Source organism: Ranitomeya variabilis, chromosome 4 (genome assembly GCF_051348905.1).
Source record: "Ranitomeya variabilis isolate aRanVar5 chromosome 4, aRanVar5.hap1, whole genome shotgun sequence".
Lineage (NCBI taxonomy): Eukaryota > Metazoa > Chordata > Amphibia > Anura > Dendrobatidae > Ranitomeya > Ranitomeya variabilis.
The window spans coordinates 457,162,453-457,184,184 of record NC_135235.1 but is presented as its reverse complement, the minus strand read 5'-3'; the positions used below and the strand labels follow the sequence as shown (position 1 = coordinate 457,184,184).

General features: G+C 42.3%; 2 protein-coding genes across 3 annotated transcripts in view; one reads left to right on the top strand and one right to left on the bottom strand.

Annotated features, from left to right (window-relative positions):
* The window catches only part of LOC143765194 (bactericidal permeability-increasing protein-like), a 65,951-nt gene that overhangs the window by 31,544 nt on the left and 12,675 nt on the right, over positions 1-21,732 (top strand). For both annotated transcript variants that reach the window (XR_013213338.1, XM_077251625.1), the window contains exons 7-12: positions 989-1,080; positions 2,118-2,294; positions 3,175-3,234; positions 3,617-3,784; positions 17,815-17,882; positions 21,421-21,463. Coding sequence is in view for 1 of the 2 variants with exons in the window: in XM_077251625.1 (XP_077107740.1) it covers positions 989-1,080; positions 2,118-2,294; positions 3,175-3,234; positions 3,617-3,784; positions 17,815-17,882; positions 21,421-21,463 (608 nt within the window). In the remaining variant the exon portion in view is untranslated. The remainder of the gene's footprint in view (positions 1-988; positions 1,081-2,117; positions 2,295-3,174; positions 3,235-3,616; positions 3,785-17,814; positions 17,883-21,420; positions 21,464-21,732) is intronic.
* LOC143765193 (uncharacterized) lies at positions 12,179-15,117 on the bottom strand. Its single transcript, XM_077251624.1, has 3 exons — positions 14,765-15,117; positions 14,448-14,610; positions 12,179-13,671 (listed from the first exon to the last, which is right to left on the bottom strand). Exons 1-3 carry the CDS (start codon positions 14,859-14,861, stop codon positions 12,648-12,650), a joined length of 1,284 nt encoding a protein of 427 aa, XP_077107739.1. The 5' UTR covers positions 14,862-15,117; the 3' UTR covers positions 12,179-12,647.

The window sequence follows — 21,732 nt, the reverse complement described above, 5'->3', positions numbered from 1 at the left end:
AAACTCACCTCCATCAAGCTCTTCAGTGAGAGCAAAAATGGGCTAGACCCCTTACTTTGCAGTCTCATGCAATTTAAAATCGCCTGTGCCAAATGGGAGGATTGCACATCCAAAGAAAAAAAAAAGGACAGAACATGCAATATGCTGAAAAAAGAGGAAGGACAGCACCTCCAAAGATCAGTCTTGCAGCATGGGTGCTGTGGGGCACCAGGCCGTCCGCCCTGCTGGTGTATTGCTGCTGTGGCAGTGGTCGGCGCACAGCTCTGCTCTGTTAGGGCGGTAGGACCCACTATGAGGTTTGCCGTGACGTGGCAGTGGGTTTCATACAGTCTGATCAGAATGTTAAACTAAGAACCTCATGTTCAGTTATATAAATTTGTGCCTAGCGGCTTTAGATCAACGTATGATTTTTGGATGTGTGTTTCATGCTCTTTTTTGGTGCCCCACATAGTAATGCCCACCACTGTGTTCCTTACATAGTATTAATGCCTTCTTTGTGCCCTCTAGATGGTATAATTGCCTCCTAGAAATGAAAATGCAAATGCCCTAGAAAATAGTGTCCACATTTTGCCCTAAGTTAAAGAACCCTTCATCAGGCTTTGAATGAGATATGTGGAATGTCTTCTTATTTCCCACGGCAGAAGGGATCCACAGAAGGGATCCACAGAAGGGATGTACTACTGGGTCCCTTCTCCCATGTCATAAGGGTTCATAGTTTCCACACTCTCTCTCTGTATTTCTAGACAGCTCAGTGATTCCATCCCCTCATAGACTGGTTATGTGGCTTTTTCTTTATCATGATTGATAATGGCATGGTATTAATACAGGAACAACATATAAAATACATAAAAATATATATATATAAACTTAAAGTGACTATGATGATCACACATATACTTTTACAAACTAACTTGCATAGTGCAGTGTATCATTATTGTGTATATACCGCATAACATCAAATTATATGTAAAGATGATTTATTTTGTAGTTACTTCCAAAATTGATGATGTGGCCTCTATTGATTACTCTTTGACGGGACCTCCTATTGTGAGCGCTGATTTTCTGGATGTACAGCTGAAGGTACAATGTGAAAACAATATCCCTAATTCTGGTAGTCAGTGTTGAGCCCCTAGGACAATCAAGAGACTTTAGAACAAAATCAGTTTGTTCATCTACACATCTACTTGAAGGGAATCTGTCAACAGGTTTTTGCTATGTAATCTGAAGATGGCATGAGGTAGGGGTTAAAACACAGAATTCAACAATGTGTCAATGTGTCGCATATCAAGCTGTGTGCTGTTGTTTACTTACAATGAAGGATTTATCACTATGACATTATCACTGCCAGGTCTGATGTTGGTTGTGTCATAACAGCTGCACCCAGTAAACTGAGAGATAAATCCTTGGACTCAGGGTCTCTTTGCTTATATCATGCTGTTCTCAGATGACGTAACAAAAACCTGATGATAGATTCCCTTTAAGAGTTGTAATACATCATAACTGAAGATGTAGTAAAATGTCCAACTCTCTTTCATCTATACGATTTCTATCTCTATGGTGTATTATGAGAACAAATCTATAGGGATTTGAAGATAGACACAGTGGTTAAAATAAGTATTTGATACACTGCCAATTCTGGAAGTTTTATCAACACAAGGAGAAATTAGCTTACAATGAGAAAAATAAGTATTTGATACATATCAGAGTTTGCACGTTTTCCCACGTTCAAAGAATGGAGATGTCTGTAATTTTTATCATAGGTACACTTCAGCTGTGAGAGACAGAAGCTAAAGAAACAAAATCCTGAATATCACCTTGTATGATTTTTACATACCGCATATACTCTGATATGTATCAAATACTTATTTTTCTCATTGTAAGCTAATTTCTCCTTGTGTTGATAATAAAAAAAAAAGTTAAAGGGGAACCTGTCACCTCGAGAAATGCTATTTTCCTTCCGAGGTGACAAGTTCACTTTAAGAGGAATTTGTCACAAAGCTTTGCTACTGTATCTGAGAGCAGCAAGATGTAGAGATGTTGATTCCAAGATGTATCACTGACTGGGCTACTTGCTGCAGTTTTGATAAGATCACTCTTTTATCTCATTGCACTCATAGGGAGAATTTTTTGAGCAGTCACATCGCACCCCACCCCCATTCTCACCACAGCCTCTGTCCGTACCAGATGACCACAATCTCATGGCGTATTTTGCAGTCTCTGATTACTTATTTAATACTGCTGGATTTGTCTATCAGTCTGCAGGAAAGCTCATCTTTAATGTGACCGATGATATGGTAAGACAAATATCTAAAATACAAGCAAATATAGTTTTATATTTCCAGAGGATCTTTTACATTTTTTGGCCACACTCAATATTCTCATATTGAATAGAAGATTGAACACAACTTGCCTAAAATAAGATATTATACATTTATAGCTATTCACTTAGAAGCACAAGGCTCAAATCAATGAAAGGAACAAAGCTGAACAGGACATATTACCACCAGAAAAAGTTCATAAAGAAAAAGTACCTGAAATATTTACCTTTCTTGAAGATATGTGACAAAAAAATCCTTTCTAATTTAATGATAAAAACTCTGGCACTTAGATTTTTTTTTCTCATTACGCCATTTACCGATCCAATTATCTGATCACTTGTGCTATAAGTAGAAATGGCATAGGGGCGAATAGTTCACAGGATTCTCTAGGGCTGTCTTTAGGCTGCTCTGCATTATATCCCCGTGTAAAGACCATAAAATTAGTACTAAATAAAAAGGCCCATCTCTGGAACCGTATATCAGGGGTGAAAAAAAGAGTGCTCAATGGAGAAGTGGGAAAACAATGAGACCAAAAACTCTTCACTTTTGACCTAGTGGCAGACAGGTACTCTTTAAATCAGTAAATCTGGATACCTACAGGTGTAGCAACTAAAATATAGACCTTGTCGACGTATAACCATGTGAAACCTACCTTACTCTTTTTCTTTGAAGAAATTGACATACTGTACTCCAAAGATTTAACTATGAAGAACCCAAACCAAACATTTCCCCTCTACTCCCATCCTGACATAAATAATTTCATTTCAACCTCATCCAGTATGTAATAGATCAATAGATCATGGTATCTATGCTTGAAGAACCTCATTATTTGTCCTTAAATTATCTCCCTCTGTAGATTCCAAAAGATTTTCCTGTGCGGCTGAATACGTCATCCTTTGGGAAAATGATACCACAGGTAAAGAATATTATTTATGCTCATATACACCAAGGAAATTACCAGCTAACAAGAATATTTCTACTATACCATAGTCAGCTATGATGTAAGAACGTTTTTTGAGAATGGATGGATTTTTGCATATATTACTTGAGATACCCAAAAGCTTGACCCATTTGGACAAACCCATTCTGTGAGCTTTTTTAGGACATACAGGGTGGAGAGGGGCAGCAGTTATGTAAAAGTTAGTTTTTTAGCATCCCAAAAAATATTTTGCCACCAGGTTTCCTATAATACATATTTGTAAGATGCTAAAAATTTGTTAAAGGAAGGCTGTCATCCTATTCATGAAGTCCAGAAGACTAAAGTAATAATTTGTATATTTTATTATTATCCTACTCAGATATCAAAGATGTATCCAGATATGCTGATGAAGCTCAAGATCTCATCACCTTCTGCTCCTTTCCTGACCATGAAGCCTGAAAATGTGACCATTTCACCAGTGTTGGATATTCAGGCCTATGCAATATGTCCAAACTCATCTCTGGCCCCTCTTTTCCTTTTAAACTTGGTAAATCATTCTATTCTAGTAGGAAGGGGGAAGTAGCAGTGTCCAGCGGAGATGTTAAACTGGATCTGAGTTGTTGCCTGAAAGCAGCTTAGTGAGTCGCATTTCCACAGGTTATACCGTCAAACTGACATAGATTTTCAAACTAAATACATTAGCCTCATTAGGTGTAAGAGATGTTTGTAAAAATGCATAGAGTTTGTGCTGTACGATCTGGTAAATCTGGTGCCAGATCTCTCTAGACAAGTCACTATACTCTCTTAAGGGACTGCTAGCTGATAGAGCACTTCATGTTTCATATTTCAGGTCTTTCTCACTCTCCATAAAGGGGTTATTCCCTTTCAAATGTAATTCATCCCTTACTGCACTTTGTTTAAAAAAAATAAACAACACTCAACTTCATTGAGTTCCCCGACGGTCTCTATAGCTGCCCTCCTGCTTTGGCATTGGCTGCAGCACTGATGGCACCTTGAGAGGGCAGCAGCCAATTAGAGAGTTTGGCTTCCAGCGTAGATGAAACACCCAGATCTAAGTCACTGAGATCACTGATTGGCTGCCACAACGTCAGCTCTGCAGCCAATGTCAGACACTGGGACCTGTTGCGAAGACTTGCCAGTGGACTCGAGGAAGGTGAGTACAGGTGGGTTTAAGAAAATAAGAAAATGAGATGCAGTGAGTGATTAATTATACACCGTGTTGCAAATTATTATGCAAATTGGAATTAAGTGTCATAAAGATTTAATTGTTTTGTTTTTCAAATAAACTCATGGATTGTATTGTGTCTGAGGGCTCAATGGATCACTGAAATCAATCTTAAACACATGTGATAATTAGTTTTCCAGGTAATTCTAGTTAAAGGAAAACTACTTAAAATGATGTTCCACATTATTAACAGGCCACTTTTTTCAAGTAACATGGGAAAGAAAAAGGATCTCTCTGCTGCCGAAAAGCATCAAATAGTGCAATGCCCTGGTCAAGGCATCAAAACATTAGATATTTCCCAAAAACTTAAGTGTGATTATCGTACTGTTAAGAGATTTGTGGCTGAATCTGAGCACAGACATGTTCGTGCTGATAAAGACAGAATGAGGAAGGTTTCTGCCAGGCAAGTTCATCGGATTAAGAGAGCAGCTGCTAAAAAGCCATTACAAACCAGCAAACAGATATTTGATGCTGCTGGTGCCTCTGGAGTCCCTCAAACCTCAAGGTGTAGGATCCTTCAAAGGCTTGCTGTGGTTCATAAAACTACTATTTGGCCACCCCTAAACAGTATTCACAAGCAGAAACAGTTGCAGTGGGCCCAAACATACATGAAGACTAATTTTCAAACAGTCTTGTTTACTGATGAGTGTCGAGCAACCCTGGATGGTCCAGATGGATGGAGTAGTGGATGGTTGGTGGATGGCCACCATGTCCCAACAAGGCTGCGACGTCAGCAAGGAGGTGGAGAAGTCATGTTTTGGGCCAAAATCATGGGGAAATAGCTGGTAGGGCCCTTTAAGGTTCCTGAAGGTGTGAAAATGTCCTCTGCAAAGTATATAGAGTTTCTGACTGACAACTTTCTTCCAGGGTATAAAAAGCAGAAGCAAGCCTTGAGGAGCAAAATCATCTTCATGCATGACAATGCACCATCTCATGACAAGAACACGTTACACGGCACTCTATAAAGTTGTGAGAAGAGGTGCTCAAGTAGGGTTTCCAGCCCCTTAAATCAAATGTATCAAAAAGCTTGGCACTCAATAATGCTTGTAGAAAATAAAATCATTTATTATACATCTGGATAGACAGATCAGCTGTAGCTCGTTTCTTGCTAAACGTTTTCGGTCCTTTGTGGACCTTCCTCAGAGCAAGTTTATCTACTGGAGCGTAGAGGGCCTCCCTCAGCATCTCAGCACGCCACCAGCGCTCCAGGCAACAGAACGTACACAGTGTGGGCACATTGCATGCCCAAGCAGCTTATCCTGCTCACAGTCACGGTCTCCATTACTGCCTCTGAAATTTGCCTCCACATATATTGCCAGTATACTCATACATCTGATTATAAGTCCAGATCCTATGCTCCAGTAGATAAACTTGCTCTGAGGAAGGTCCACAAAGGACCGAAAACGTTTAGCAAGAAACGAGCTACCGCTGATCTGTATATCCAGATGTATAATAAATGACTTTATTTTTTACAAGCATTATTTAGTGCCAAGCTTTTTAATGCACCATCTCATGCCACAAAGAATACTTCTGAGTCATTGGCTGCCATGGGCATAAAAGTAGATAAACTCATGGTGTGGCCACCATCTTCCCCTGACCTCAACCCTATAGAGAACCTTTGGAGTATCATCAAGCAAAAGATCTATGAGGGTGGGAGGCAGTTCACATCAAAACAGCAGCTCTGGGAGGCTATTCTGACTTCATGCAAAGAAATACAAGCAGAAACTCTCCAAAAACTCACAAGTTCAATGGATGCAAGAATTGTGAAGGTGATGTCAAAGAAGGGTTCCTATGTTAACATGTAACTTGGCCTGTTAGGATGTTTTGGAGTTAAATAGCTTTTTTGTTCAGTGAATGTGACCTCCTAATGCTGCGAAATTCAACAAATGAGCATTTTCAGTTCTTTACAACATATCAAATGTTTAGAAATTCTACTGTGCCTAATAATTTGGAACAGTGCATTTTGAGTTATGATTCATTTTGGAGATTATACTGTTATCATTGGGAGGTTTCTTCAATAAAATCCAATGTATACGCTAATGGGTGATGACTTTTATTAGGGTATGTTCACACGTTCCTGATTTCCCTCCTTTTTTTCAGGACTAAAAACCGCAGCTCTTGGCAGAAAACGCAGGTGCAGTTTTTGGTGCGTTTTTGGTGCGGTTTTTGGTGCGTTTTTTGATGCGGTTTTTAGTGCGGTTTTTTATGCAGTTTTCTCTGCAGATTGTCTGTGTTTGACACAAATAAAGCTTTAACTGCAGTGGGGGAAAAAAAAAAAAGAAATGATGTCATTTCCTTGTCCAACCCTTTTCTTCTTCCATCCTCCATTTTGGGACTAAACACCAAAATGAGTGGACGTGTTTTGAATGACAGCGCTCCGCAGAGTGCTGAGCGTAGGCCAGATCACAGCCCGCGGATCCAGCTCTATCCAGCTATTTAAGTCTACGTTCACATTTGCGGTCAGCGCCGCAGCGTCGGGCGCCGCAGCGTCGCCGCATGCGTCATGCGCCCCTATATTTAACATGGGGGCGCATGGACATGCGTCGCACTTGCGTTTTGCGCCGCATGCGTCACTGCAGCGCACGCATCCGGGCGCAGAGGACGCAGCAAATTGCATTTTTGCTGCGTCCAAAATCAATCAAAAAAAGGACGCATGCGGCGCAAAACACAGCGTTGTGCATGCGTTTTGCTGCGTTTTTGTTTGCGTTGTGTGTTGCGGCGCCGACGCTGCGGCGCACAACGCAAATGTGAACATAGCCTAAGTGCCACGTATTTAAGTGCCACGTATTTAAGTGCCACGTATTTCAGTGCCACGTATTTAAGTGCCACGCATTTAAGTGCCACGTATTTAAGTGCCACATATCACGTATTTCAGTGCCACGTATCACGTATTTCAGTGCCACGTATTTCAGTGCCACGTATCACGTATTTAAGTGCCACGTATTTAACTGCCACGTATTTCAGTGCCACGTATCACGTATTTAAGTGCCACGTATCACGTATTTAAGTGCCATGTATCACGTATTTAAGTGCCACGTATTTAAGTGCCACGTATTTCAGTGCCACGTATCACGTATTTCAGTGCCACGTATCACGTATTTCAGTGCCACGTATTTAAGTGCCACGTATTTAAGTGCCACGTATCACGTATTTAAGTGCCACGCATTTCAGTGCCACGTATTTCAGTGTCACGTATTTAAGTGCCACGTATTTAACTGCCACGTATTTCAGTTCCACGTATCACGTATTTCAGTGCCACGTATCACGTATTTCAGTGCCACGTATTTAAGTGCCACGTATTTAACTGCCACGTATTTCAGTGCCACGTATCACGTATTTCAGTGCCACGTATTTAAGTGCCACGTATCACGTATTTAAGTGCCACGTATCACGTATTTCAGTGCCACGTATCACACATATATATAACGTATAACGTATAACACACTGACAGGAGCCATAGTTCCTGTCGGTGTGTCACTGCGCATGCGCGAGCGAGTTTACCGGCGGTCATTGACCCCGGCACTCTCGCTTAACGGCAGTGCTGCGTGGGAAAGTTCAACGCAGCTGTACTGCCATTAACCGAGACGCTGGAGCCATTGAACTCCGGAACAGTACGCGATACACTGCTAGGAGCTTCGCTCCTGGCAGTGTATTGCCGGAGAGCAGCCGATCGGCGTGGGACACTCGTTTTATGGATTCTGCGGACAGGGAGTATGAATTTGATTTTTTATTTTGGGATTTTTTTCTAGGGGATCGAGGGCTTCGCCTACCAGTGTGCTGTTGGTGAGTATATACTCTGTGTTATATTTTGTATGTACTGTGTGTCATGTATGTGTATTGTGTGTGTTTTGTGTAACTTTACAACTGTGCTAAGTCGCCGGACACAGGGACAACTCTCCCATCCTAATACCGGATGGGAGTAGTAGTCCCATACGGCGACTTAGCACAATGGTGGCACTAGCGTCACATGGGGACACACACACATACACACATACACACACACACACAAACACACACACACACACACACATATACACACATACACACACATACACACACACACATACCAAATCAATCAAACGGCCGACACGATCCCCATGCGACGGTATGCCTCCATGTCTCTCTGCCCAAGCACTTCCGCCCACGCACTTCCGGCCGCTTCCCCGCTCTTCCTGCTGCAGCGGTTCTGCACCACAAACCGCAATAAAACCCGCAGATATATTTTTGATCTGCGGGTTTTACTGCGGGTTTGACCTCACAATGGAGGTCTATGGGTGCAGAACCGCTGCTGTTTCGGACAAAGAAGTGACATGCTCCTTCTTTTTTCCCGCAGCTATTCAGCGCGGCTTTTTTTTTTAAATTCAGGATCATGTGCACAGTGGTTCCTGTTTTCCATAGGGTACATTGTACTGTACCCTGCATGGAAAAAAGCTGCGGAACCGCAGCGGCAAAACTGCTGCAGTTCCGCGGTAAAAAACGCACTGTGTGAACATGGCCTAAGACTGACTGTCATTTGCACCAACCATTTAGGAAAATCCGAGAAAAATATCATTTGCATAATTATTTGGAACATGGTGTATTTAAAAGGAAAAACACATTTAAGTAGTGTATTTATTTGAATCTCAAATTAAAGGGTAAATCTACATGTGATCACAACAATAGTTATAGTTGATGCAGAGACAGCAGTCATACCTGAGTCCAAAGGACTCTCTGCCATACAGAGAAGATGTAAGCATTATACTACATGGTAGATGGGGTGTCGGTGAAAGATTTTACATTGGGGTGCAGGGTAGTCACTTTACGCCCGTCTTTAAATGAGGTCTGATCACCTATCATAGGTTCTCAAACCTACCAGTTTAGGCTACGTTCACATTTGCGTTGTGCGCCGCAGCGTCGTCGCCGCAACGCACAACGCAAACAAAAACGCAGCAAAACGCATACACAACGCTGCGTTTTGCGCCGCATGCGTTCAACGCATGCGGCGCAAAACGCAGCGTTTTTTGTAAACGCAGTTGCGTTTTCAACAAAAAAACGCAGCGTTTTGCGCCGCATGCGTTTTTTTGAGCAGTGAGTCATTCTTCATCCCACCCCCAAAAAAAAGTGTCTACACAATAGATAAGGACCACCAATGGCTAGAAGAGGGTTGGTGTTTATGTAATTGTGTATATATACCATGGCAGACATGAATTCCTCCCATTTTGCTGGTATTCATGATGGAGCGTCCCATGGACAGTATCGTCATGGATATGGAGATGGAATTTGCCTTGGCTCATGCCTATGCTGTCGCCTGTGCTCATCAAAGAGAAAGAGAAAAACGGAGATGGATTCATCGCCGATTTTGGATACACCCTATCTTGGAAGTCCGGGAGAGCCGTGGAGCATACCATAGCTTGTTTGGCGAACTGAATGAGAACCTGGAGAAATATTTCGAGTACACCAGGATGTCTCAGGAGAGCATCCGGTATCTTCTGCGTCGGGTGGAAGGAGCCATTAGCAGGCAGGACACTCAGCTCCGGAGAGCTATTTCCGCAGAGGAACGGCTGCTGGTGACTCTACGGTACGTAGCTGTTTGAATGACTGAGATATGTTCGGCTACGTTCACATCTTCCCTTTTTTTTTTTTTTTTTTCTTAATTTTTTTTGGGGGTGGTATGGTCAATGTACTTTTAGGCTGTGTTTCTACGGTCAGTAAACGCTGCTTGTTTGACGCTGCAGCGTCAAACAAGCAGCGTCCAGATGTTCCAGCATAGTGGAGGGGATTTTATGAAATCCCGTCTCCACTATGCGTGGAAACCCGCACGCGGAGGCCCTGCGACTCCGGACATGCTGCGCGTCTTTTCAGAACACAGCATGTCCGTACACCTTGCGGGGACGCAGCGTCCCCGCAAGGTATATCACAGGGCCCTACGGCGAGGGGTGCGATGATCCCGGATGTGTACTGTACACATCCGGCACCATCGCGTCCCAGGAAGGGGGCGGGGCTTATCGCCGACCGGCTTCGCCGCTGCAACGATAGCGCCGCGTCTCCGGACAGTGGAGACATACCCTTATAAATTGCAATGTACTAATGTAATTTCTTTATCTTCTTGGCAGTTTCCTGGCTACCGGAGAGACCTTGCGATCCCTTCAATTTCAGTTCCGGATTGGAGTCTCCACTCTCTCGGGAATTATTGCTGAGACCTGCCGCGCTTTGTGGGATAACCTCCGTGAAGAATTTTTACCCGTCCCTACAAGCGATATCTGGTTGGCCAACGCCGAGAAATTTGAGGAAGTGTGTTCGTTTCCAAACTGTATTGGCGTGGTGGATGGCAAGCACATTCGTATTACCAAGCCAGGGAAAAGTGGATCCCTTTTCTATAACTACAAAAAAATATTTTTCCACTGTGCTGATGGCAATTGCCGGTGCGGACTGCCGTTTTCTGGCAGTCGACATTGGTGCTTTTGGCCGGTCAAATGACTCGCGCACATTCAAAGAGTCTGATATGGGCCAAAAATTATATGGCAACAATTTCAATTTCCCCCAGCCACGACCTCTTCCCCACACCGAAGGCCCTGCGATGCCATTTGTTGTGGTTGGGGATGAGGCATTCCAAATGTCTGCCAACCTATTGAAACCCTACTCAAGTCGGGGCTTGGACCACACGAAAAGGGTGTTCAATTACAGACTGTCCAGGGCCAGAAGGACTGTGGAGTGCGCCTTTGGCATCCTTGTCTCTAAATGGCGGATATTAGGATCCGCCATTAATCTGAAAACTGAGACAGTGGATGAGGTGGTGAAGGCGTGTGTGGTTCTCCACAATTTTATTCTGGCCAAAGAGAGACTGAACGTTGATCTGGATGAAACCATAGCCAACCCATTGCCCAATTTCCATGATCATCCTCTGAGGACAAGTGTGGAAATTGCGCAGATGAGGGACCGTTTTGCGGCCTATTTTGTGTCAGATGTTGGCCGTCTGTCATGGCAAGATTCAATGGTGTAATAAACTGTTGGACTGTATTCTGGTGTGACTATGCTAAAAATAGTTCACCAATGTAAATGTGCCTTATCTAAAAAACTTGGAAACCTTTGTTTTTAAAATGTTGTGTTTTAATAAAAAAATTTTCTTACGTTTTCTACCCTGCTTCCAAGACAAAATTTATACCATACCATATTTATTTGTTTGTCAGATCGCCGTGTATCGTTGTGTTTGACAGCAAAATCAACGATACCAGCGATGTTTTACACTGGTAACCAGGGTAAACAACGGGTTACCAAGCGCATGGTCGCGCTTAGTAACCCGATGTTTACCGTGGTTACCAGTGTTAATTGTAAACTAAAAAATAAAAATAAATATACTCATCTTCGCGTCCCCTGGCGTCCACTTCCTGCACTGAGTGAGCGCCGGCCGTAAAGTGAATGCACAGCACAGCGTTGCTGTGAGGGACGTCACTCAGTCAGTGCAGGGAAGCTGACGCCGGGGGATGCGATTGTGAATATTTTTTTTTTTTTCATTTTACACTGGTAACCAGGGTAAACATCGGAAGTGCGCCCTGCGCTTAGCAACCCGATGTTTAACATGGTTACCCGGGGACCTCGGCATCGTTGGTCGCTGGAGAGCGGTCACACAGACCGCTCTCCAGCTCCCAAATAGCGATGCTGCAGTGAATTGCATCGTTGTCTGTTTTGCTGCAGCATTGTTAAGTGTGAAGGTACCTTTACAGTATGTGTCCACGTTCAGGATTGCATCCTGAATTGCTCAGGTTTTTTCATCAATATTTGTAAGCCAAAACCAGGAGTGGAACAATTAGGAAAAGTAGAATAGAAACATATGCTCCACTGCTGTATTTATTACCCACGCCTGGTTTTGGCTACAAATATTGAATTAAAATCCGGACCAAATCCGGATGCAATCCTGAGCGTGGACACATACCCTTTTTCTTTGAAAACAACTCATACACTTTAGTGTTTGGAAACACCTCATACAGCAATGAAAGACACCCAAAGAAACGGTCAAATTAAAAAATCCAAAAATACTGTCTGACATTGCATATATGAGGTGTTTGAAGCACAAATAAACGACGCACGGAGTGAATTACCGAGCAGTGTACTTGAAAAGAAGACCAAATATTGTATACAAAAAAATAAATTTTTATTGAGGGGAAACAGAAAAAAAGGGAAAAGAAAATTAGGGGGTATCAACAGCCGAGGGGGGATCAACATCCGCTACCACCGGTGACCGGTAGCTTCTAGTTCTGGACCTGGGAGTGGGAGTGGTAGAGGAGGAGGAGGAGGAGGAGCCGCCATACTCGAGGAGGCTTGATGGCAGGTCCAAACCCCCCGCAGGGTACACTAGGGAGACCGCCTCGTCAGTAGAGGAGGGAGGAGGCAACACAAGCCGCCTGCGTTTTTGGCTTGGTTGGCCCTGGCTGCTCCTGCTGTGGCTAGAGCCACGACGAGATGGTGTCTGTCCTGGAGCAGCCAGAACCTGTGCCTCTGTGTGTGTGTCTGTGTGCCTCCTCTTATGTGTTTTTTTTTTTCTTTTCCTGCCTTCTGCGGCATCTCCCCCAGAAGCACTCCTACGGGAGGATGAGGGCCTGGCAGGAGCAGGAGTGGGCCGCACACTGGTATGGTGCCTGTGGTGGCGTCGCCCGGCACTTGGACCAGGGTGGGGTGGCTGGAGTGACTCTGCAGCAGTAGTCGGAGTCACGCTAGCCAGCGACGGCACTACGGGCAGTGTCGCTGACTGCGCGACCCGAGACTGCTGCAGAGCCCTCACGTAAGAATTGTTGCAGTCCTGCATCACCGAAATCTGGAGTTCCGGCGTAAGGTTTTCCACCATGCCCTTAGCAATTGTGCTTAAAAAATGTTTTGCCGGATTTGAGAGCTCGGCTTCAATGGCTTCAAGGCGACGTTCGATACTGGACATTTTATCGGTCATCGCCTTGAAACCATTCTGGAACACCGTGCTCAAGTGCAAAAATTCGGGCATGGCTGGCCTGTCCGAGGCCCGCTGGCGCTGTCGGGAATTCCCGAACGAAGGTGCGCCAGAGGCCTCGGGCAGGGGAAAACCTGATGTACCGGCAGCCGGTTCTCCAGATGATGGTGGTGCAAGCCTGCTGCCGCTGTGGGAGGGCTGTGACGGGTCAGATGGCGATCCATGAAGTTCCGCTTCACAGGGGGGAGCTCGCTGGAGGGTGCTGCTGTGTGTCCTGTGAAAAGAAAAGGAAAAAATTAGTCTTCAATTAATAAACTATCACATACGCCAACTCCTGTAAAAAAAATTTACATTACATGACACAACAAAACATTACAATCCCCTGTCTCTCAGTCTGTGTGGCCTATAATAAATTGCTGATTGTTATCGCCAGCTGAGCATTAGGGCTCACGATAACAATCATGGACATACCGACGGCAGATAATGACTGTTAATTCAAGTTGGCAAAGGCAATGCATACCCCTGTCATCTTAAAAAAACAAATCTAGATAATGCCTATGTCAAAAAAAATAGTAGAAAATTTAAAGTCAAGAATAAAATTTAAAAACCAAAAAACTTTAAAAAAAAGACTTTGTTGATCTGATCGCAGGAATGGCCATGACGTTAGGATCATGTGATCGAGACGTCATCATTATTCCTGCAATCAGAACTACCCTGACTCAGAACGTAACCTGTCATGGACTACAATGACTCACGCCTAACCCAAAAAATTACTAATGGGCTATATACCATTCCACTAGGGTTAAAGGATGGCCAAAATGCTACGATGACTACATGGATGGCCAATACACTATGTTCCTGGGAAATATACTATGTGGATACGTGGCTAGAACGTGTACTATGTGGCTGCGATATAGTGGCCTGGCAATATACTATGTGGATGCACAATGTACGTGGCTCGGCAATGTACTATGTGGCTGTGCAATATGCTATGTGTCTGGGCAATGTACAATGTGGCTGTGCAATATGGTATGTTGACAAAATACTTACTGTCGGCGGCCAAGGACCGGTCTTAAGAACTGTAGTGCCCTGTTATATTTATAGGGCACCGACTTGGACGCAGCAGCACCACTCCGAGCTTGCTCCTCCTCAGCACGAATCCCCTTATTGAAACGGTCCTTTATGGATCGCCATCTGGTCCTCAACTTTTTCACTGTTAATGTAAAGACAAAAAAATTGTTACATATTTAGGATTGTAAAAGGATAAAACAACCGTGTGCGATGCAAAGTGTAGGCGTTGATCGCATCACACACGGTTGTGTTTATCCTAGCAAGATGGGTCATAGCAGCGTATCTGCAATACTCACTAAAGGTGCCTTTGTCCTTCGCTGAGGCACTGTCAAAGCCATCCCACAGCGAGTTTGCCACCTCTGCCCACAAACGCCTAGACACCACCTGGTCCATGTGCCGAGGGTCACGGCTGTCCCACAACGGGCCCCACTCCTGGATGCTTGAAATAAGGAGGTCCACATCTACACTCTCTCCTTGGGCCCGTTGTGAAACCTAGAAAAATTAGAAAACAAATAGGTTAAAAATATGCAAATATTAACAACCACCAGCACCTGGCATGATAGGTACCTCTGCCCTATCCTTTGCCATTTGATGTATGTATATTGATGTTTTCTACACCTGTGTTTTGGAATGTTTGTGTGCAGGGAGTTCAACTTTATTTTACCTTCCCCCAATACTTGCTGCCCTGAAAATCTATAATGTATAAAGGCCCCGTCTCACATAGTGATTTAACAACCATCACGACCAGCGATACTGCCTGGCCGTGATCGTTGGTAAGTCGTTGTGTGGTTGCTGGGGAGCTGTCACACAGACAGCTCTCTCCAGCGACCAACGATCAGGGGAACGACTTCGGCATCGTTGAAACTGTCTTCAATGATGCCGAAGTCCCCCTGCAGCACCCGGGTAACCATGGTAAACATCGGGTTACTAAGCGCGGCCCTGCGCTTAGTAACCCGATGTTTATCATGGTTACCAGGGAAGACATCGCTGGATCGGTGTCACACACACCACTTCAGCGATGTCAGCGGGACCTCAACGACCAAAAAACGGCCCAGGCCATTCCAACACGACCAGCGATCTCACAGCAGGGGCCTGATCGCTGGTACGGGTCACACATAGCGAGATCGCTACTGAGGTCGCTGTTGCGTCACAAAACTAGTGACTCAGCAGCGATCTCGCTAGCGATCTTGGTATGTGTGACGGGGGCCTAAGCTTAGTAAACATCCCTAGTGAAAGCAGGATGCTCCTCAAATGTAATGTTCCTCACAGCAGGATGCTACTGAAAAAAAAAAGATAAAAAAAAAAAAATACTCACTCGCCGGCCTGACGCCACATCTTGGCCCCGATCTCTCTGCTCCCGCTGACTGCCTTCCCCCTCACTTGAAGAAGCCTGGAAAAATTGTATACAAAAATTATTGTCAATGCTACAAATGGCAGCTAATAGTAAGCAACTGGACATAATTACTCACCGCACTCCCCCGCGCCGATTGGCTATGTTCTGAAGAACTTGGCATTCTTGCAAGTTTGTGCTGCAATGAAAAAATGAGCAAAAAATCACATCCAATGCCACATACAATAAAATAGGCCCAAAACATTAAAAAACCACAATTGACTGTTGACTGATAGGACAATGCAAACTCAAAAAGCGACACCACAATGCCATACATTGCAAGAGAATAAAATCGAAGAAACAATACAAGAATAGACCCAAACAAAATTAAGCAAAAATAGACACCTATGTAAAATTTTCAAAAGCTACAAAATTATCAAAAAAATAAATACAGAAAAAAAAAGGCACAATGAAATAGCAAACTAATGAACGCCATAATTTACAATTACAACAAGACATGATCCAAAACAACACCATCTGGTGACATCCACAGAAATACATCAGAAAAAGGCGCTAAATACCATTCTAGATAATAAGCAATAAACATTACGGGTCAACCGCTGTTACAATATACAGCAACCCAAAAGATAAAACATAGTCAAATAGAAAAGAAAACACAATAAATTTTTAAAAAAAGGCCCCCAACAAAAAAAAATTATTAATATAAAGGCCATACTACACACTTGTCAATGGAAACATTCAAGAAAGGAGATACATACGGAAGCCATAGGGAAAACGACGTAAAACCATCAGAGTTTAAACCCCCCCAAAAAAAGGTAAAATACAATTGAAAATAGAATGGCATATAGCAGCCCAGAACAATACAATACAAATGAAACATCATAAATGTAGCCCCCCCACCAGCAAGAAAAGACACTCAAGGAAAGAAAAAAAAATGCCCCCAGCATAATAAAACACAGCAAGACATGAGCCAATAAAAACGCCATACGGTTACCCCCAACAATAGAAACCAGAAAAAGACATGCACCAGAAATTTCAAAAAAAAATCTGCCAAATTTAAAGACATTGACCAACTGCATGACACCAGAACAACCCAAAACCAAGCAAGGCCGAAGACAACAAACGCCAGCATATAACGCCAGAAGTACATCAAAACCAGATTAAAAAAAAAAAATTTTCAATACAACCCACAGTGCCATAACCGTACAATAGCACAGAACAAACATTGCACAAATTAAATCAAAATCAATAAATAAAACACAGAATAAAAAATATGCAAAGAGAAATATATACTTACATGTTTGGAAAGCAGATTCCCTTCAGTCAGTCTTCTCTGTAGCTAGCCTTGTGAAAGACAATGCCAAACCCCCTTTTTTTTTATATATATAGTGTTTTTTTAGTGTCTAGACAAAGTCTAGACAATGTTTTGCATTTTTTATTGGAAAACGCATGCGTCGTACAACGCACCACGACGCAAGTACTTGCGTCGTCTGCGTTGTCAATGCAAGTCAATGGGAAAAAAAGCCGCATTGACGACGCAAACACGACGCAAACACGACGCATGCGTTTTTTACGAAGTCTGCGCCGCCCAAAAAATGCAACATGTTGCGTTTGCCGCGCCCTGACAGGTGCGCCCTAACGCCGCATGCGGTGTACAACGCACCAAAACGCATGACAACGCATGTACATGCGGCGCCATGCGGCCCCAATGTTAAATATAGGGCCGCACGCCGCATGCGTTTTGGTGCGGCGACGACGCTGCGGCGCACACCGCAAATGTGAACGTAGCCTTAGAGGGCAAAAATATTTACAGCAATGTTCTACCTAGTAATAAGGAATGAGAACTTCAGATTGTAAATATTAATGTGATATTGTGGAGTCAATATGCAGTTGTTCTGGGTACTTGTGGTGTATTGGTTAGAATTGTGAGTGTGTGGCATACATGTGGAAGTTTTTAAAAGTAATACATTTAATACTTTTTAAATTCTTCAACAGTCAGCTGATGCTGTGGCAAAAGTGGGGGTGAATTCGAGCAGGATTGTAGGGTACCTGGAGCTGAGCAGGTGAATAATAATGAAAATGTATTTTTATTATAATGCTTGATAAAAGTATTGATATCTAGATCAACTACATTTATTTAATTAGAAGTTTTCAGTATTGATGATCAACACATGAAAAAGATATATTATCAGTATCATTAGGTTTATGCACTTTAGGATGGATTGAAGATGTATACTCCCTGTTATAAGGATCCCTGATGATAAATGGATCATCAGTAATGTTGAGCATTCCGATACCGCAAGTATCGGGTATCGGCCGATACTTGCGGTATCGGAATTCCGATACCGAGTTCCGATACTTTTGTGATATCGGGAATCGGTATCGGATCCATATTAATGTGTAAAATAAAGAATTAAAATAAAAAATATTGATATACTCACCTCTCTGGAGGCCCCTGCTCCTTACCGCTGTTAACCGGCAGCCTTCTTTGCTTAAAATGAGCGCGTTTAGGGCCTTCCATGATGTCACGGCTTCTGATTGCTCGCGTGCCGCTCATGTGACCGCCACGCGACCAATCACAAGCCGCGACATCATTCTCAGGTCCTAAATTCCTAATTCTAGGAATTAACAGCGGTATGGTGCAGGGGCCTCCGGAGAGGTGAGTATATCAATATTTTTTATTTTAATTCTTTATTTTACACATTAATATGGATCCCAGGGCCTGAAGGAGAGTTTCCTCTCCTTCAGACCCTGGGAACCATCAGGATACCTTCCGATACTTGGTGTCCCATTGACTTGTATTGGTATCGGGTATCGGTATCGGCGATATCCGATACTTTTCGGGTATCGGCCGATACTATCCAATACCGATACTTTCAAGTATCGGACGGTATCGCTCAACACTAATCATCAGATATCTGTGGTCAGTAAGTCACCTGTAGGGAAATCTAACAGCAATTTTCCTGCTGTGCTGCCAAAAGTGAAATTGGGCATAGAATAATATCCATTGAAATCACTGGACTTTCCATGCTCTACATGGATATTATATGTGCTCTGTAAAAATAATTTTGACACTGTCAAACCAGGATATAGAGGGAGGCCATGATATTTGAAAGTCCAGACAACCCCTTATAATGCATCATCTAATACCAGTCACTCACCAGACTTAAGGATACCAGACTCTTAAAGCTTAATTGTCATTTTAATTTGTATTTCATAAATCAATAATACACATGAAACTAAGCAACTTTTAAAAATACTTTATCAACGAGATATGTTTCTTTCTCCTCCAGGACTGATCATTTATTTTCTAAATTCTCAGTTCACAGGTAAAATCTGTATTCAGTGAAGACAGATTGTTACAATAATGAGATTGAAGATGGCAGTTGGTGCTGCTATGATTCTATGTATAGTGCCTTAAAAAAGTATTCATACCCTGAGAACTTTTCCACATATTTTTCATGTTACACCCAGAAACTTAAACGTATTTTATTGGGATTTATGTGATCTACCAACCCAAAGTAGCAAGTATTTGTGAAGTGTAAAAGCAATGATACATGGTTTTCTAAATATTCAAAAAATCGAAATCTGAACATTTGTATTCAGTTCTCTCTCCCTGAGTCAATACTTTGTAAGACCACCTTTAGCTGCAATTACTGCTGCAAGCCTTTTGTGGTATGTCTCTACCAAATTTGCAAATCCAGATGCTGCAATCTAGCTCTAGGTCAGTGAGATTGGATAGACAGTGTCTGTGAACATCAATTTTCAAGCCTTGCCGCACATTCTCAATGAGACTTAGGTCTGGACTGTGACTGGGTTATTCAAACACGCACAAAAAATATGTTTTGATCTGAACCATTCTATTGAAACACTGGCAATATGTTGTCCTGCTGCAAAGTGAACTCACTCCCCAGTCTCAAATCTTTTGAAGCCACTCATCGGTTTTCCTCCACGATTGCCTGGTGTGTAGCTAAATCTATCTTCCTGTCAACTCTGATCATCTTCCCTGTCCCTGCTGAAGAAAAGCATCCCCACAGCATGATGCCGCTACCACCATGTTTGACTGTGGTGTTTTCAGGATGATGTGCAGCGTTAGTTTTCTGCCAGACATAGCATAGACAAAAGAGTTGTACTTTATTCTCATCTGGCCAAAGCTCCTTTTTCCACATGCTAGCTTTGTCTCCTGCATGGCTTTTTGCAAACTGCAAATGAGACTCTTTATAGCTTGCTTTCAAAAATGGCATTCTTCACGCCACTCTTTCATAAAGACTAGATTTGTGGATTACACAACTAATAGTTGTCCTGTGGACAGATTCTCTCACCTGAACTGTGGATCTCTGTAGCTCCTCTGGAGAGACCATGGGCTTCTTGGATGCTTCTCTAATTAGTGTTCTCTTTTTTTTGGTCTGTCAGATTAGGTGGACAGCCGTGTCTTGGTAGATTTGCAGTTATGCCATACTCCTTCCATTTTTGGATAGTGGATTGAACATTTATCCATGAGATATTCAGAGCTTTTGCAAATATTTTATAACCTGACCCCGCTTTACTCTCCTCTCCACAACTTTATCCTTGACATGTCTGATGTGTTCCTTGGTTTTGATGATGCTGTTTTAGTCCCTAATATTCTCAAACAAATCTCTGAGGCCTTCACAGAACAGCTGTAGTTATACTGACAATAATTTACACACAGGAGGACTCAATTCACTAGCTATGTGACTTCTGGAGGCAATTAGTGACTCAGGATATTATTTTGGGGGTATTAGACTACAGCGGGCTGAATACAAAAGTACTTCACAACTTTCAGAATTATAATTTTAAAATATTTTGAAAACCATGCATCATTTCCTTTATACTTTACAAATACTTGTTGCCTTGTGTTGGTATGTCATATAAATTCCCAATAAAATACTTTTTCATGACACTATAGGGGGGATGAGGAAATACTGTAGAACAGTGAAGAGCTACAAGCTCCTTCTCCTCCTCATCACCCTCTGCTCTGCATAGAACTTTTATGAGCAGCAACTGGACTCATCTCCAATCTTAGTAATGTGAAAATCTGTGCTCACTGAGGACAAATTTGACAGATTTTACCTCTGAATTGAAAGTGAATGATCAGTTCAAGAAGAGAAAGAACATATATAACAAAGTTGCTTATTTCCATATATATGATTGATCAATGAAAACAAAACTAAAACAGTTACTCTCTAACCAAACTCACTGCAGGTCGATTAGTGCTATGGTTTCAATGTTACAATATATATGTGCACATGGTTAAACTTAACCTACAATGCTCCAATTTAATCTGTTAATGGCTATTTTTTGGGTGCATGGAACATGCTTGTGTATTATATGTACATGACTACAATAGGATGTTTCCTTTCCCCTGTGGAGGCAAGGTAGGGGAATCAAACATTTACTGTCAGATTCCCTCATAAATATTGGCTGATCACTGGGCATCCGATAATACAATAATTTTTTTTTGGGGGGGGGGCTTGTAAAACAAAAAGATTTGTGATAATTTTTACAAGTCTTGTGTGTGATGGAGGGCTTTTTAGAATTCAGAGATTTGTCTTCTTGATTTATAAATATTTTGTTTTTCAGTATTAAGATTGATCTGAAACAGTCAGATGTGGGTCCTTTCCCTGTGAGTATTCAAATTATATAGTAAAAACTGCAATAATAACATTTCTAAAATTATATTTCATTTTTATTAGTATAATAGTCCTGGCAGATTTCCTTTTATAAATAGTTTTAAAAAATTAACATAGAAGGTCCAAATACAAAATGCTTTATTATTTCAAAACATTAATACAATCATAAAATATTATTTCTCATATGTGGTCAATGCAATTATTATTCTTATTTTTTTTTTTTAAATCAATGCAATGAAAAAACTATCTACCTATTCCCTGT